Source organism: Zosterops lateralis (assembly GCF_965231275.1).
Source record: "Zosterops lateralis genome assembly, chromosome: 8".
NCBI lineage: Eukaryota > Metazoa > Chordata > Aves > Passeriformes > Zosteropidae > Zosterops > Zosterops lateralis.
Window position 1 is genome coordinate 15,622,688 of NC_139768.1, and position 18,397 is coordinate 15,641,084.

At 42.1% G+C, this 18,397-nt stretch overlaps 1 protein-coding gene across 2 annotated transcripts in view; it reads left to right on the forward strand.

Annotated features, from left to right (window-relative positions):
- The window catches only part of SUFU (SUFU negative regulator of hedgehog signaling), an 89,146-nt gene that overhangs the window by 8,751 nt on the left and 61,998 nt on the right, over positions 1 to 18,397 (forward strand). For both annotated transcript variants that reach the window (XM_083866161.1, XM_083866162.1), the window contains exon 3: positions 15,198 to 15,334. In XM_083866161.1, the coding sequence (XP_083722287.1) occupies positions 15,198 to 15,334 (137 nt within the window). The remainder of the gene's footprint in view (positions 1 to 15,197; positions 15,335 to 18,397) is intronic.

An 18,397-nucleotide genomic window follows, 5' to 3' on the forward strand; every position in this document is an offset into this window, starting at 1 on the left:
TTAAAAACAAATGTGTAACTTCTTGAATCTCTTCGGCAGGGCTAAAGTAGGTCCTTTTTTTTTTAACTATTCTTGCATTCTGAAGAGTGGTGAATGTGTGCAGCCTGCTGGCAGGAAGCATGTGGCCAGTGGAGAGGAGATGCTGAGTCCTGTGCTCTTCTCCACCCCTTGCTGGCAGCAACTGCCCACAGCAATGCCAGCAGCAAGGAATGTGTGTCTGCACAAAGCCAGTGCCTCAGCAGGCAGTTGCAGGTTTGTGCTCTGATGCCAGGCCATCGTTGAGGTCAAGGGACAGGTGCCTGATCATACCTGCAGTTTACAAATGTTATGGTGACTTCTTCCTTGGTGGAGAATAGGTGCATGAGGAAGGCAGCATCAACAGGTGTAGCTGGGCTCGGACTCCATCCCTGGCAATGCCAGCTTCAGCTACTGCTGAGTGCTGCCTTTGCAGCAACCCTCAGGAGTCTCTGACCCAGGAGGCAACAGGCAGAAACTGATGCACAGGAAGTTCTACCTGCAGATGAGGAAGAACCTAATTTTTGTGTGGGTGACCATGCACTGGAACAAATTATCCACAGAGGCTGTGGAGATACTAAAGAACCATCTGGACACAATCCTGTCCTGTGTGCTCTGGGATTACCTTGCATGAGCAGGAAGGTTGGACCAGATGACCCTATGATCCCTTTCAACTTTATGCATTCTGTGTTACTGTGGTGCCACAGTGTGTGCCAGCCCTGGATTGTTCTGGCATAGGTTTGCAGGGCTGTCCAGGGACTAAGAAGGAAAATGTGGTTTTCCCAGACTGGCATCTGTCTTCAGTTTGCTCAAAGGCCAAGGTTGAATCTCCACTTAAATCTTCTGTAGTTTTAGTACTCATCCTTTTTCTTAACACTTTAAAGAAGTACATGGAAAGTGAAAACCATGATGGGATAGAATTTCTGAACACCTTGAATAGTCTTATTTGTATTAAAATTGCAGGGCTGTAATTCAGAGCTGAAATAGAAAGTAAGGCTTAAATTATGGATAGATTGAGATAAGATTTTTATTTGTGGTCTTCCCACATCCCGCAAAGTCCGTGCCAACTGTGTTTTGATATTTACTACAGCAGCTTTATACTGACAAGGGCGGTGGGGTTTGGAGGTTTTGGTTTTGTTTTTTTTCCCTGGCCCCTAGCCAGGAGCCAAAGTGCAGCATCCCATTTGCATAAAACCGGAGAGATTACAGCTGCCTTCATCTCTATTACAGATGCAGGGTACCACCCGCTGAGACAACAGGTTCCAGCTTGCTGTGGTCCTTTTGATTTGTGCTGCTTTCCATTTGGATCAGGAGGGAGCAGTGCATGCCGGGATAACGTGTTGTCTCTGTGGGTGGTGCCTCCCTATTAAAGGTAAGGGTAAGCATGAGCCTTTCAAGATCTTCGGTCCAGCTTGTGTTCTGCTTGCTTGTATAGATGCTCTGAATGACCTTAACTTGTAAAAGGGCAAGGATGCTTGTTAGAGCTGGGAGGAAGAGAAAGGAGCGCAAAACTGGATCAGGTAACCAATGCAGGGCTTGCAGAGGGGTGGATGTTTTCTGGAAGGCTTTTTCTGAGTGTAAAAGGAGTTTGAAAAGAGTATTTAGAAAATAGCCTGGAAGTTGGAACGAGAGCTCTCTTTCTTTTGAGTGCATGCTGGCTTCTCCTTTGAACCTGCATGAATGTAGGACGGAGTGGTGCTGACAGCTGTCACTTTAGTGGCCTCTCAGTTCTGTAGCCTTTCATAAATTTAAAAGCTCACTGCCCTCAGCTTGCCAGCCTTTAGCCTTAAATTTTGCTATTTAATGGGTCCCTAAGTGCTTTATAAACCACATGCCTAAAGCACTGCTGAAATATTACACCAAACTCCAAGGTAACTGTGAACACTTTTAAAATGGTGGAGACTGACTCTGCCCCTCTTTGTTTTCATGATAAAACAGAGGGCCTTTTGGAAGACAGTAAATTAAAGAGAGGTGGTAGATCCATATTTCAGATAAGATTTGTGAAGTTCAGCATGTCTACCTTGAGAGGTGAAAGATTGCTGGAGGTGGAGCATCTGCCCTGGCTAAAGGGAATTACATGGAAGAGGATATCAGTGAGCACCAGTTTAGGAAAGAGGTACAAGAGGTAGGACTTGGAGGAGAGAGGGTCCAAGGTGGGCACCATCCTCTGGACTTCCTTTTTCTTCCCAGGTCTTGTTTGCCTATCAAAGACTGACACCAAATGTAATGCTTATTTTTTTCATTTGGTCTTCTGTCTGAGGCAGAGGGTAGAGAGGAAGGTTCATGGCAGAGTGTGAAGGGAGAGGCCATGGAATTAGGGAGTTCTGTGACAAAAAAAAAATGTGTTTTATTTCAATGATAGTTTATTTGAGAATCTGTCAGAGTTGGAAAGAGTAGTTTAGCTGCACAGCACAATAAAATCCATCTTTTAATGGATTTGTCTTGTGGTTAGATTTTTTTTCATGCCTGTAAAGATATGAGTTGGAATGAACTTTTCTTAAAATGAAGGTACTTTTAACAAGTCTCACCTGTTGGATTCTCTGTTTAGAAACACAGTTGTGTTTCTACTGAAACTTGCTTAATGGGAACACCTGTAGATCCTTCTCTTCTGTCTGGCTGTTTTTGCATACTTTGCAGAAATGTGACTACTTGGGGACAACTCTTCCTCTGAAGATTCCTCTGACTGGATTGAATTTGATCAATGAGTTCAGACATATTAAAGAAGCATACGCACGAGTGTGATCATGTAGGGTTCAATTCTCTATTTCCTAGACAAAAAATAAAAGCAAACAGTTAAACCAAACATCATGCCTGTTTATGTGTCCCGCTGGGGGTGTCCCTCCAGTGACTGCCACGCACCAGAACCCTGTAAGGCTTGTGTTTCACTGCTGGAGGCAGACCTCCCCCGAAGCTATTGGTCACCGCAGGGAAATCTGATTTTCCCTCCTCCAAGGCAGAGTGCACTTGGCTTCCAAATGTCATTTGCTGGAGGTAGTTAGTACCCTTAATGAAATGAAAGATGTAGGCCACCTACAGAGAGCAGCCTGCTTTGTGCTGCGGTCTATCTGTGTTTACATACAGGGGTTGTGGGACGAGACCACTCTTGAACTGTGCTAGATTTGGAATGGTTTTTTTTGAGGCATGGAAGGAAATTCATTTAACATTTACAGCACGGTAGTTGAATTTACAAGAAGGACTGTTTTCAATAAAAAACAAAGAAGGGGGAAAAAGATCGGAAGGTTTAGTGCCGAGCATTGAAGGCAAACACCACTTCCTGTTCAGTAGTGTGTCTGCACTCCAGTGCTGCATCCTGGTAGGATGAGCCTCTTGCTGCCATGCAGGGGAAGGGGCATAGTGCTCAAGATGGATGATTTTATGGGGTTTTTTTTGCCAACAGAACTTCCACATTTATGATCTTGGTACATTGGAGGAGAGTTGATCCGAGACATGGCTTCCTTACTCTGATCTCCAAGCTGGGTTAGTGCTGAATGATGTGGGAGAGTTTGCAGGCTGTGTTCTCCCAGTGAGTTCAGCCTGCTGCCAGGAAGAGAAGCAACTGGGGATCGAAACTGGGTCTTCTAGTGAAAGACTGCTTTATGTGATAAAGGTCTGTTTATGATGTTTTAAAAATCAAGAATTGAAAAATAGTAAGCCTTTTTTTCGGTGAGACATGAAGGTAAAAATATTTTTGAGCAGTGCAGCCATTCCAGCTGTGAGATTATTGACATTTTTTTAATCCATTTGCTGTCTGGAATAGAGATACTAACAAAACAGATGTTCGAAGAAATAGATCCGAATTGTTGCTTGTGCCTAATCCCCTTTGTTTTTTCTCAATGTGTTTTGAGTGTTGGGAACGTGCCTTCTTGACTGGTACTAGAATTGTGCGTGTTTCTTGATGAGGCAACAGCTACAATTGGTAACAACAAATTACCACTGATAATAAAGTTACCAATTTTATATGAAATTTGAGCTGTTGGTGTTTCTCTCTTCTAAGCTGGAAACTCCGTGGTGATGACCTAACTCAGCTGCCTCTCTACTGTCATCTCAATTTTGAATCAAGGCCCAATAGGCAGTGACACCAGGCTAACAAAAGAGGGCTGCAAATCTTGGTGGTCTCCCATTCAGATGGTATTGCCTTCCTTGGACAAAGGGGTGAGTAGGGCTCCTGAGTGCCACTCTGCCTCTAGGGATGGTAAACAAGGAGCGGATCACTGGTGGGAGGCACTTTTTGATCACTTGACAAAGCTGGGTAGATGGGATACCACCTGACAAAGGGCTGAGGTTTAAAGGAAGATTTTGCAAGGGCTCTTAAGAACAAAAAGGAAAAAAATAGGCCAGAAAACTGTTTTTTTCAGGATGTAAACAGAGTGGGCGGAGGTGAAGGGGGACTCGGCCATTCTTGGGGAGCTGTGATTTAAGCTCAGAGGATACAGACAAGGGAAGGAGGGAAGAGTGCACAGATGGCTCATTGTTTTGTCTAGCTCAGCATTCTTGCACTGCAGAAGTGAAGGGCAATTGTTTCAAAATCCTTTTTGCTTTGCATCTCCTTGGTCCCTGAGATGCAAACTGTAAACCAGAGGAATTGGTCTTAAATGCCCATTTGTTTTTGAGGGTCAGTCCAAGGGGCCCTGGGCAGTTGCTGGGTGGCAAGGCATTGCTTCTATAAGGGAATGGATGGAAAAGAGTACTCCTGGGAAAAATACACTGCAGCATTTGGGGAGGAGGAAGGAACAAAAGGATGCTCACAGAGAAGCTGATGCAGACCAGTGTCTGGCTTGGGGGCCTTTACCAAAGCTATGAAATGTAGCAGGAAACTGGCACATACCTTACCTGCAATGATATCTGATGTACAGTATAGTTTTCTTACTAGCACTAAAGTATTTCACTTTCTTTTTTTGTAGCAAATAATTCATTAATATAAAGAAATACTGCCATCTCTATACTGTTATTCTTTCTACTGCTCCGGTTGCACTGGCACTGCTCCTTCCCCTCCTCTGCTGTAAATTGTTGTGGCCTTTCTGGAGCAGGGGCCTTTTTTGGCATAGTCGACAAAAATAAACCATAAAGGCAGCTGTTGTTATGAATAAGGCTCAACAGGGGAATTTTACCAGTAGAACTACAGCAATATAATTATACTGGTAGACTAGTTACAGTAAATTTCCTCATGAAGACAAGCCTTAAGTTGACATTTCCTAGCTAAGTTGAATCCATATGTATAACCTTATTATGCGAAAATAATGTCTCTGGGCCTTGAATTCCTTTTTTACCCTGAAGAATAACATTAAGCAGAAAAGCAAAGAACTTAGCATTCAGAGATAGATGGGGGATTTTCTCTAAGAGAGCAGTTGTGATGAGCTGTATGCTGACCTCTGTGTTTTTTACTGGGCAGGTTATTCCTCCAAAAGTGATCAGGAACACGAGGTGAGTGTTCCTGCTTACTGCAACAAGCAGTACTGAAATAAGCTGTAAGTTGACATCTCTCTCCCAACTTTCCTCCTGTTTGAAAGACAAGCTGAGCCATTTTGCAGTTCCCATAACTGGTTTGACTGAGAGGCAAAACTATTTTGCCACTATTTTTAGGGGTAAGCCTGGAGCCACTAAAAGGATGGTGAGGGAATGACACTTTATTTCCTCTTTTGTTTGATTTTCAAGAGGCAAAGATTTATTTTATCCTTTTGGACATTGTCTTAAAACAAATGGAGTTCATGTAACATTCACAAGCCCTAGAAGTTTCGAAGTGCTTCAAATGAAAGATAGTCTTGCAGGAGAAGCTTAACACTTACAGGCAGATTAAAAAAAAAATATCTATAGTAGATTTTTCATTGCAGATGTCTCATGTTTCCCTTTTGGGAGTCTTTCACCAGCAGTCCAGTGCTTCCTTTCCCCTGGAATTACAGCTCAAGCTCCAAGGACCTTTTGCTGCCTGTATAATTGATCAAGATCTCTCACAATGCTCATCACTACATTTTTAAGTGCACCCTTTGCAATGAAATGAGACTATGTAACAGCTCACATGGGAAGGCAGAATTGTCTGGATTTCTATAGCTGATGAAGTGGAAGATCAGGGATTGAATTCCAGATCGATCAGGATTGTAGAGGCATAGATGGGTTTAGGTTGGAAGGGACTGTAAAAATCTTCTAGTTCAAATCCCCACTAGACCAGCTTGCTCAAAGCCCCATCCAGCCTGGCCTGGAACACTTCCAGGAATCAGACACCCACAGCTCTGCTGGACAACCCTGTGCCAGTGCCTCACCACCCTCACAGTAAAGAATTTCTTCCTAATACCTAATCTAAACCACTCTCTGTCAGTTTAAAGGCATTTCCCCTTCTCTTGTCACTTCATGCCAATTTCAAAGGTCTTTCTCCAGCTCTCCAGCCATTTGGGTGCTGGAAGGTGCTCTAAGATCTCCCTGGAGCCTTCTCTTCTCTAGGCTGAACAGGCTCAACTCTCTCAGCCTGTCCCTCAGTCCTCTGAGCATCTTCATGGCCATCCTCAGCACTTGCTGCAACAGATCCATGTTATTTTTAGGATGCTGGATGCAGCAGTCCAGGTGGGATGTCACAAGAGCAGAGTAGAAGAGCAGAACCACTTCCCTGAACCTGCTGGCCACACCTCTGGTGGTGCAGCCCAGGACACAGCTGACTTCCTGGGCTGCAGGTGCACCTTGCTGATTCACACCGAGCATTTTGCCAATCAGCAATGTGTGGGTGCCTACAACCTGCTTGCAAGCTGTTGGAGTTCAAGCTCCTAAATGCTCCTGAATATCTTTTATGCCCCAAGTTCATTTATTGCACAGCTGAGAACTTAATTGTATGAGAGTCCAAAAAATGTGCTCAAGGATATGCTAAATTTGCTTCTTCCATGATTTTTCTTAATGTATGTTCTTTAGCCAGCAGGAAAGTAGTGGGAGACATCAGTGTTTACATTCTATTTAATGTATTGGAGTCCTGAGCCTCGCCTGAGACCTTTAGGCAATGCTGAAAAATACTAACTGTAGCTGTCAGTGGCCTTGAGGTTTTTTTCATATTCTTTCCACCCTCCCGTACTGCTTTTGAAAGGCACTTTTGTTATGCGAATAGGTTCCTCCCAGCAGCTGCAGAACTTTCCACAGTAGGAGCTAGGAAGGAGCCAGCAGACACTGCAAGGAAAGTTGGTGCCCTTTTCCCAGCTCCTCACCAAGCCCAGCATTACTGCCCTTCCCAGCCATGCTGGCTCAATCTAGCCCTTTGCTAATGTTCTCTTGCCTCGTGAGGTTGCAGTTGAGCCCTTAGGTGAAGTTGTGTATCACCATTCCCTGTCTATCAGAGCTAAGGATTCAGTTCCAATATGAAGTCGGATCCATGTGCAGATGAAAGTTTGTCTTCTCTAGTGCACTGTGTTGTGCAGTAACTGTGTGCTTTGTTGGCAGAATCGCCTCCGGCCCAGGCCAGATGAGAGCACTGTTCTTCTGGACCTTGTAGAAATGAAGGATGAGTAGTTCTGAAGTGCAGCATAAATATGCAGCTTAAGTAAAATGTTACAGGTCTTAATAGGTTCTTTTTTTCATTAGTGCCTTCGCTCTTGTTCTGTGAATGCAATAGTACACCCTTATTGTATCCCTAGCTTTTCTTTCCAGATCTTTTCACTGGGCATTAAAATGATGCAAGTCTGCTGCAACTTCCTGGGCTTTTGCAGTGGAACTGTTTGTGCTTTCTTTGCCAAGAAGCACAACCTCCCTTGTAGTGCTGGTTGTGGTGGTTCAGAACCTGCTCTCAACACCTCACCTGGGCTGGGACTGATTCTGCTGGCCATGAAGTGGAAAGCCAGAGTAGCTCTGTGGAGACATGTGTGAGCCCTTGAGCTGAAACACATGATCAGTAGTCCAGTTACTTGATAACTCATAGATTTATTTATTTTTAATAAGTTGTTTTGGAATTCATGATGACAAAATGGTTTGGTTTTGTCAGTTTAGTTTTAACTGTAATGGGAGAGTAAACCATCACCTACTGGTATAGCTACATCCATGCACCATAAAATTAGAAAATAAAATGTGAACTGCCCTCATGTGAACATCTTTTGCTGGAGTAGGGAGTGACATATCCCATGCAACCTCCTGTTTCATATTTGCTTGTTTTAGTCATTTCCCGTGTTCTGTATTTGTCCATGCTGTGCAGAATGTGGAGTTAATTTCCCAGATTTTGTGACCTTGATACATGGCGTATATAAGCGTTTCCATTATGATGAGTGTGTCACATTGCTCTTTGAAGCAGGGAACTATCATTATTTACATCTGAGAATCAAATTCCTAAATAACTTGTTGAGGAGGATGAGAAATTTGTAGCAGGCAGGAGGTTCAAACTTAGGTTACCTGAATGCTATTTTAGCCTTTTCAGAGTATTCTGAAGTTTGCCAAAGTAGTGTTAATAACAAGGCAGATCAATCCCTTTGGCACCGATAGGGTCTTTGCAGCCTTTTGCCCTTAATCTGCAAGCCCTGTCTCTACAGGTGTGACTGTATGTTGGCACTCTCCAGAATGAGACAATAATGCTTCCAAGCCTCTAGAGCTCAAAGGGATTAACCTCCATCAGCTAAGCATGATCCTGTCCTTCTTCCAGGTGCTACTGCTTTCGTGGCATGGACAGCAGGACCTCAAAGAAGCAACATCTAGATTGTCTTAACTTGCAGCCCAGCACATTAAAGTGACCAGAAAACTGATGGTGGTTTACTTTAACATACTAGGCTGGAGATAGCACAGTTCAGGAGCTGTTTCCCAGGTGGCTGGGCAGGAGCTGAGTATAGGAACCACTTCTGTCAAAACGAGTTTAACTCAGTTGTTGTGGGCCCTGCAAGCTGTGTTCTGGATACAGAGTATCAGTAGCAGAAGTTCATACCTGTGTTCTTGGCCCATGATGCTTTGTAGGGTCATTTTGGGGAAGGGACCTCCAAAAGTTTCCTGTTGATGCTTTCTCAGAGGGCTGACTTCCCTGGATCACATCCCTAGATCCTGTTCCAGAGTTTGATCACTATCTAGTGACGCTATATAAAAGTTGTGTCTACAGAATTATGAATAAGGTTGACTTGACTCTGTAGGTTTAGAGGAAAAAACAATTTATCTGTTGTATCAACATTTGTTATTTACAGAGACAGTTTTGTAAAAACAAAATCTAAACTGTGAGTCTCCAGGTTTCAGGGACAGGATTGTAACTGGCTGAGTTTTGAAGAAGCTGAATAGTAAAGTCTGGAAATCAGTGTTGTGTACGTGTGAGTGTACCTTGTCTCCTCTTTCCCCTCTGCCCTGTAACAGCTCTTCCCTCATTGAATGGTAGCTCAGTGAAACAGTTCTGTTTCACTGGCCAACACAAATCAATTCACAAATTTTTACTCAGATCTATCTCAGTGTAAGCTTTCTAAGTGGATCCTACAAGACTATTTCAGAAAGCTGAGAAAGGCCTCTGAATAACTGCAGAGTGAGTGCCTCTGCATCTGTTTGGATTTAGATGTTGGAATAAATCTCTAAAAACAATTTAACTTTCTAGAAGAGTTTTCCATTTGGTTGATGGCTTACACATTTGATATGATGTACTGCAAGAGCAAGTTCTAAGCAGCAGCTGCCATAGACTGACATCTCTGCACTGTGTCACTCACTTTCCAACCATGATTTTACATGAACAGAAATCTTTGAGCACACGTTCATTTTATGTTTATATTTGCCCTGTTTATCCATGGAGTTTTTTCTTAAATCAAGCTACAAAGGAGTCCAGTAAGACTGTGTGTGCAAGTTTGGGGTGGCAGGAGCTCATGGAATTTCCTGCTAAGCACTGGGAAGAGATAACCATCTGACATCCAGATAACCACTCCCTGTTTCTCTCAAATGTTTTTAAGTGAATGAATACTTTTTTTAAATGTCAGGAAACAATCCAAGAGAATATGTGAGTAAGCAGGTAGGTTTTGGCTGAAATAACTCTTCTGGATACTTTTAAAGCCTTTTATATAAAGGGGTTTCTGTGCCTATTTTCTTATGAAATTGCTTCACAGGAACCTCTCAGCCTGCTGTCAGGGTTCTCAGATGAGAGTTTTATACTGTTTGACAGCTGCACTAAAAACAACCACTTCCTGTTAGGGAAGATGCTGGAAGCACTAGGTATATGGTCCTTTTTTTTCCTTTGTTTTTCTTTCTTTTTTTTTTTCCCACTTAAGCTCTGGAATCTGAGAGTCATTTGCTTATGGTGGGTAGAAATGGTGCAATGCACCTATTCAGAAGACTGACTGTGCATAATCTTGTTTAAGGCACATCAGCTCTTGCCTGATGTCCTTCCCAGGAGATAGAGATGCTGAAGTGTTTAGCTCAGTGGCTGCTGAAGGCTTCTCCTTTGGTTTTGGATGAGAGACCACCCTTTGCGTTGCTTGTTAGTGGGCAGTAAAAGGGAAGTGATTTGTGTCTCAGGTGATCCAAGTGATTCTCAGGGAGGATCTGTGAAGTCAGTCACTGGGTACCTTGATGCTTTTAGTGACACCAGTCCTCTGTGTTGCTAATAGTAGTCTCTTTGCTACCTAACAGAAAAATCTTCTGGGGTGGGTATTGCTTTGCAGCCTTAAAACACTATTCGGAGTTGGACTCCAAAGTGCTTTGGTCTCATCAGGCAGAGTGATGGATCCTGCTCATCACCTTGGTTTGACCGTCTCCGCACACTTTGAAGAGGTCCTGAGAAGCTGATCTGGAGTACTGAAAGCTATGGATTGGCAATTATTGTATTGGGGATTTTTTTGGTGGGTGGGATGGGGATTGTGGGTAAAATTAAAATTGGTACTGATGCAAATAACAGCAGCTCTTCCTGATGCCAGGAAGATGTAGTGTATTAGATGTATTAGAAATGTAGTAATAGTGTGTTTCTGCAGCCTTCAAAATGGTATCAGAGTAACTCACCAGCAGCAGAACTGGTAACTGTCTTTGTAGAAGATGCAGTTAAGGGGTTGAAGTAAAAGGCATCTTAAGTGGCTTCACAAAAGTAGTGTTGAAGCAGCTGAAAACTGAGTCTGACACAAGTCATTCCAGAGTGCTGTGACCTTGCTTCCCAGAAGAGACTCAGTTTATCTCCCTGAAGCTGTTGGGAGTGCAGCTGTGACTTCTGAAAGTGCAGTCCTAACTATCCCCAAACAGCCTGAAAGAGCTTTCTTGTTGTTCTCAGGCTGAAATAATCATAGTGATTTCCCTATGTAAACTCCCTTTTCCAGGGATTGGTTCACTTAATATATTTATATGCACATACTCTGAAACTCTCAAAAAAATAAACACCTGGTACACTCTGCTCCTTGTACAGAGCTGTGTAGCTTTCAAAAGCAGAATTGCAGAAATACTGCCATTTGCACTGCAGTGAAGCAAACCTTCCCTTCTTCCTTGCAAAAGTGAGAATGAAAATGCTTTGGCAAATAGCTTTGATTTAAACTGAAAAGCCTCTGGTTTTCAGAGCTGCTTTTAAAGCAAAGGGCTACTTTGGCTTTTGATCCTCTTAAGCTGGGTTATTTGATGTGAAAAACACCCTGGGTACTCTGCTGCAGAGGGGAGCAGCTTTTCAGTTCTCTGTGTGTGGCTTCAGGAGAGGGCCTGGCAGAGCATGGGGTAGTGGGGGGCTCAGGGGGGCCTAGTTGCACAGCTCTGTAAATAAAGGGGCCTCTATTTCTTTGGATTCTTTTGCTGGAACTAAATATCATGATCAGTGAAACTCTTACCTCATTAAAGGAACAAGCCAGGCTCCTCCAGCATATGCGCAGTGCTGCAGTGTGGTTTGTTCTGCTGAGCTGATTTGCTGAACAGATAAAGGGAGTTTTAACCTAAGAATGGCATGTAACGTATGACCTTGGCTTTTGAAAGGTTTATTTTTGTTCTTTTGACAAAATAAGGTTTTAATATTAAATATGGGGTTGGATTTGACTTGGCAGATGCCAGAGCCTTCTACTACTGCTGTAGTCATAATATAAAACTATGTGATGTGTGCCAGTGAGCATGCAGCAAGCCAAGAATTTCTCCATCAGTGTTTATTTTTCTGAAAACTTCCCAGTTGCTTTGCAGTTGGGTTGGCTAAAAAGGTGATGTTCCTTTGTGTTGGGGAGAGCAAAGCAGTGGTGGGCACAATATAGTCCATACTGACTCTCTATACTTAGCATCTTTAATTTTGGGGCAAAATATGGGTTCCTCCCCACTTCATAGTGTTTTTGAAATGTTTACTATAAACTTTCACTCAAAACTCCAGGGTTCAGCAGAACCAAAGCATAAAACAAATTCTGTGAAATATTCAGATCTGTTAGTACAGAAACTTAATGCTGTACTGCAGCTTTCTGTTTGTGTAGCCAGGGCCATGCAGGGATACAAAATAATTCTGAAGCTTTCTTCCTGCACATGTTTCATCTCAGATCATCATCTTACTGTAAAGCTGAGGTGCTTTTGGACTGCTATACTGCAGGAGTTTGGCTGAAAAAAATGACCTGTAAAGCACTTCAGTGCTCATATGCTGAACTAAGCTCCAAAATCCTTGTTCTAAGTTGGCTGTAGTTTGAATTGGTTACCTTCGGATTTAAACCACTACCACTCCACAAAAAAAAAAAAAAAAAACCCACACACACACACACAACAACAACAACAACAACAACAACAACAACAACAACAAAAAAAAAAAAAAAAAAACCCACCTCAAAAGCCCCCACCAAAACACAAACACCCCCCCCCAAAAAAAAAAAAAAAAAAAAAAAAAAAAAAAAAAAAAAAAAACACCCTAACCACAACAAGAAAAATTTACCATCTCAGTCCTCACCTCCCTAGCTCTCAGAGAAACCAGCCCCAAAAAGTACCAGGATCTTGTTTCTGTAGATCAAAGGCTGTAATAAAGGTACATTGCCTCTGCAGCTGGCACAGGAGTTGTGTCAGGCTGACCTGCTAGGAATACTTTCCACTGGAAAGTGAGCAGGTTGGTGCAGGTACAGGTAGCAGAGAACGTGGAAGAGCTCATGGCTTCCATGTGTTTTAGCAAGATTTCTTCCATCTGTGGGTTATCATTACCCTTCCACTCAGTTTTTCTGTCGAACTGAGGCTTGTTTGGTCTTTCTCTTCTGGAAGTATTGTTAGGGTTTTTAGCTTCTTCATTGACTGTGGCTGGATGAAGGTGGTTGATTTTCTAGAAATTTTCCATAAGTTTGGGGGAAATTTGGAACTTACAGGAAGAAGCACAAGTTTGAAGATCTGCAAGGTGTGGTGGTTTTTTGTCCAGCTTCTTGTCATCCTCCAAAGATAATGCTTAAGCAGGGGAGACATACTCTAAAAGGAGGAGACTGCCATGAGAACCCAGTGTTTCCACATGGAATAGAGAAGAGTCTCTTTGTCCTTGTGGGAGATGATAAGCTGTTTGCTCTGTCTTCTATTGGCACATGTACCTGGAGATCTTGGGTTTCTAACTGAGAAAAATCATTTCCCATGCTACTTGCCTCTCCACTAGCAGACTGATGCATCCTTATCATCACAAATTTTGAAGCTGGGGCCAATGTGAGCACTTGTAATAAAAAGGATAAGAAAAGCCAAGCTGCATAGCTTGGCTACTGGATACTTCTCTGTGATTTTCCTAGACCAAGGGTAAGAAGCATACTGGAAGGTTATAGGTCTGTGTAGCTCCTGAAGCTCATGTCTGCCTCCATTCTCAGGTACATCTCGGGTACAAACCTCATCCAGGAGCTCTGATCCTGGATTATGGTCCATTGTTCAATGAGAGAAATTTCATGGCAGCTGTTGAAACAGCTACATTGAACTTACCTTCAAACACAAGACTTTTTATTAAGGATAAGACAAAACCTTTGGCAAAAATACTAACAAAATTACTATGCTAATTACATTCTGAATATTAATATTTCTTTCTATTAAAGACCTGTCTAAATTAAGCATAAAGTATTTCCAAAGTGATCATGAGTATTCAAGGCCAGATGTATCACAATTTCCTCAAAACCAGATTACCAAGCTAAAATTAAACAGATCAAAGGCTTTTACTTTATAGACTGTTACCTCAGAACAGCTGCACAATGCAGGTGAATTGCATGGTTTTAAATTTTCCCTGTATTTTCACCAACTTGTGACCATTAACTATTCAAAAACATTTTAACTCTAATCTTTAAATACAAATCTCTTACATGCATATAAAATTCTTCTAAGATTTAACTGTTATTTTGAGAATATAAACATTGTTATGCTACTGCATTTTCTGAGAGTGTTCTTTGGAAGGTACATCTTGACTCTTTGGGGATTTTTTTAAATCTTAAAAGGGAAGTAGCTTAATGCTTGTTTCCTTTGCCTTTTTTTTTTTATTATTATTTTTTATTTAGTAGTTCTCTGTTTGAGTCACACTACCATATGAACAAATCCATTTAAATAATGTTGCCCATCAGCTTTACTGCTTTGTGACTACTGGTGTGTTGCTGACCAGCAATGTTCTAAATACAAGTATTGCTTTAGGTTTGATGGACCCTCACCTAAACACTTCTGTTACTCAGTAACTTTCATGTGTATCAATGTAAAGCATGTGTGGTCTTCTTTAAACAGTTATTTTTGGGAAGTAGAGCTCCAAGAGTTAAAAAAAAAAAAAAAAAAAAAAAAAAAAAAAGCAGCCCACTGAACTCCAGCTCATTGCATATTAGAAGTAAAGCTGTGTTGTTTCAGAACATGCCTTGAAAGGAGGAAGTTCAATAGAGAGTCATCTTACTTTCCAAAAGATTTAGCTGTGAAAGATCAGCTTGAAGGCTTTTCGTTAACTTTGATCGTTCTTAAAACTTTCTTAAAACATTTATAATATGTTTCAGTTTCTGGTTTATGCTTTTTCCTAGAATTAGTTCTTGAAAAATATCCAGTTTGAAGCATTTTCTTTTCTCCCTTTAAGAAATATTTCTTTTTTCCTTTACTAACTGATATGTAAAACTAGTAAAACACTATAGGGATGCTGGTTGTCCAGGGCACAACTTTGCATTTATGAGGCTGTCATTGTCCTGTATTAGTCAGTTAGGCAGATCTTCACGTGTGGTTACAGAACACAGGATTCACTGCACATCCAGATTCCACTCCCTGGATGGCTGGTTCTGTCAAGAGAACATCCTTTTTCCATGGTCCTAATCTTTAATCCTACTCTGGTTACAAGAACTGTGTCATGAGTGCTTATTTTCCATTCCCTCCAGGTTTACAGGAACAGATGGACCGAGTGGTTTCGGGTTTGAGCTGACATTCCGGCTGAAGAGAGAGACGGGGGAGTCAGCACCGCCCACCTGGCCAGCAGAGCTGATGCAAGGCTTGGCCAGATACGTCTTCCAGTCAGGTACCACAGGGTTAAATACATGGCCTTGCTTTTTCCTGCTCTAGTTCTGAAGGGACACATCTGTTACAGGGTGTGACACTTGTCTCATCAGCACCCAGTCAGGCTTTGAGAATTGTCTTTGTGTGGGAACTCAAAAGAGTGTGTTCCTTCCTCCAGCCCAGCCTGCAGGGACAAAACCAATTGTTGTTTAGGTTACTGCAAATCCTGAGTATTGAAAAGCTGAAGTTACACAACAGTCAGTAACTATAGGAAGTCTGCCCAGTGACTCTTTCCTGCATAGCTGGGTTCACAGAATCACAAAATCGCAGAATGAACTAGATTGGAAAAGACTTTTGAGATTTTTAAGTCCAACTTACAACCTAACACTTCCTCATCAACTAAACCATGGCACTGAGTGCCACGTCCAGTGTCTTCTCTCAGCAAGAAAACATAATTGCTTATCCTGAATGGCTGAGGAGCAGCCATTGATAAGGTCTCACTTTTCAGCAGAAGCGCCATAACTTCCAAAAGCATTCCAGCTCCATCATAGGCAAACCCCTTCCAGTGGTCCCTGCAGCCGAGCAGTAGCAATGCATATGGACATGGAGTTGTTAAGATGTGAAAATGTAAAAGTTGTAAGGAATGCTAAAGCTGGGCAGGCCAAGGAATTAACAATTGTGAATCACTAATGTGGATGGACAATTGCCAGAAAAATGGGAGCAAAGGTGCCAACAAACCACCTTCTTGCACTGTTCTTTCATAGTTTCATTTATATCAGTGGATTGAATGTTACTTTTACTGTCACCACATGAAAATCTGTGAAATGGCTGATGGCTAATGTACTTGAAAGGCACTTTCCAGCATCACTAAGGTCTAAATGAAAATATTTAAAGAACATTTTTAAACCTAGTTTGAGGTCTTTTACAGGTAAGGTACCTTCTAAATCAATGATTATTGAATTTGTAGCATTTGGCACCTGCTGTACTAGTTCATAAATTGCTCAGTAACTTCTGATTCTGCTGATGGTTTTCAGTCAGCTGGCTGACTCTCAAAGGGAAAAGGTCTGGATAAGAACAGGATTGCTCTGCTAACCTCTGTAACAAATCTGAGGAAGTGGTAATCTTGTGGGTATTTTTCTAAATATTGGTGGATACAGTTCAGTATCAGCCCAGATTATTGCTTGTCTTTTTGTAACCTTTGCTGTGTAGCTGTCTTCCCCAGTTGCCATCCTAAATTTGTCTCACCTTTCTATTTTGATTTTTGCAACCGTTAATAATCTAAATCTATGTGATTGTCATAATTTTTTACATTGTTTGAGACACTCATCCTGCCTAAATGGTATTGTATAGCAGCTTTTTGATACTGACCATGCAGTGATGAATTCATACTCAGATTTTCTAGCAATGATTGCAGAGTCTGAAGAAAACATCTGAGTCTAAAGTCTCCCTCTTAGATACAAAGTAATATATGTGTACCATGTTAACTTACACTAAATATCCTACATCCCATTTGGAACATTTTTAATTTCGTAGTCTAGGCTAGTTCTCATAGCAGTTGCTTGTTGGTCACTGTCTTTTCACGGGTGAGAGGAGGTCTGCAGAGTGAAATGGGATTTGGAAGGGTACTTCAGGGCAAACTTCTTGGTGACTAAGATGGCAGTCAGGGCAGAGACTTCCCTTGTTTGGTTCCTGCAATAATGCATCTTTTTGACCTGAAAGCCAAGGAACAGTTTTTAGAATGAAAAGAGTGGTTATGCCCATGCTTATCAATCTGGCATGAACCACTCTCCAGTATTATCTTCTGCTTATCCATGCTGGTTTTTGCTTTATATCCATCATGACTCTTTAAAGGCACACTCAAACTCACACTAAAGGATTCTAGCCTCTGGGTGTTTAGTTTTCAATTTGCCTTATGAAGAAACAACAGTGTATGAATCATAAATTGACTTCTTTCTTTGACTATGAAATTGGGTGTGAGCCAATACCACGCTCATCATACAATGGGCGAACCACATGCTGGGTTACCTTACGAAAAACATGAGCAGCAGATAGAGGGAAGTTATTATCTCTTTGGCATGGCACTGGGAATGCCTTGCTTAAAATATTGTGTCCTCTTTTGGGCCTTTAAGAGATACTAAAAAACTGGAGAGTGTTCAAGGCAGTCAGGGTTCTAGGGCATGTGAGCCATGAGGAGAGCTGGACAGAGCAGGGCCAGTTTAGCCTGGGAAGAGAATGTACAGGGTGATCTAACTGAAGCCTACAGCTGTAGGGAGGGTTAGTTACAGGATTGTGGGGTCAAGGCTAGGTAGTACATCAAAAGCCTGCAGCTCTGAATTGCAGTATGGGAGGCCCTGGAAAAGCTTCAAGGAAAACTTGCTCACAAGGAGAGTGGCAAAGGACAGGGAACGGTTTTTAAGAGACGTGGTGGAACTCCATTCCTGGAAAGATTCAGGACTTATCTCAACAAAACTAAGTTGGCCCTGATCTAGCATTGGTGATGGCTCCACTTCAAATAGGGAGGCTGGACAAGAGACCTGCAAAGGCCCCTTGAAATATTACAGAAGTGTTGGATTTGGAGCATTTTTTTCCAACTGCTTCATGCTCTTCAGCAAGCAGCTGTGTGTTATCACTGACTGTTACCAATCATTCCTTGCCTTGTATAAAAGGAATCTGTATGCTGTTGCAACAAGTGAACAAGCTCTGGCTTTATTTTAGTACAAATTTGATTATCACGTCTCTTTTAGAAAATAATTTTCTCAGGCTAAGATCATCTAGTTAATAATAGATGATGCATTTAAAAGTAAGACTTGTAATGGGACCTACTTTATCATGTTTCTTCTTGATCTTTCAGGGCAATGCCAGTTGAACACAGCAAGATGCAGTAATTTTCTAATTTAGTCAAAGATCTCTCACTCCATTGCTCTGCAGAGTCCCCAGTAGTTCTATTACATCAGACGTGTCCTGCTTTGTTCTGTTGTACTCCCTTGAGCTGTCTTCTCTCAGGATGGCAGTGTCCAGAGCAGTTCCTGTGTTCTCCCTTCTGTCACTCCTGGGTAATCAGGCACCCAGTCCTCAGCAGTGTTAC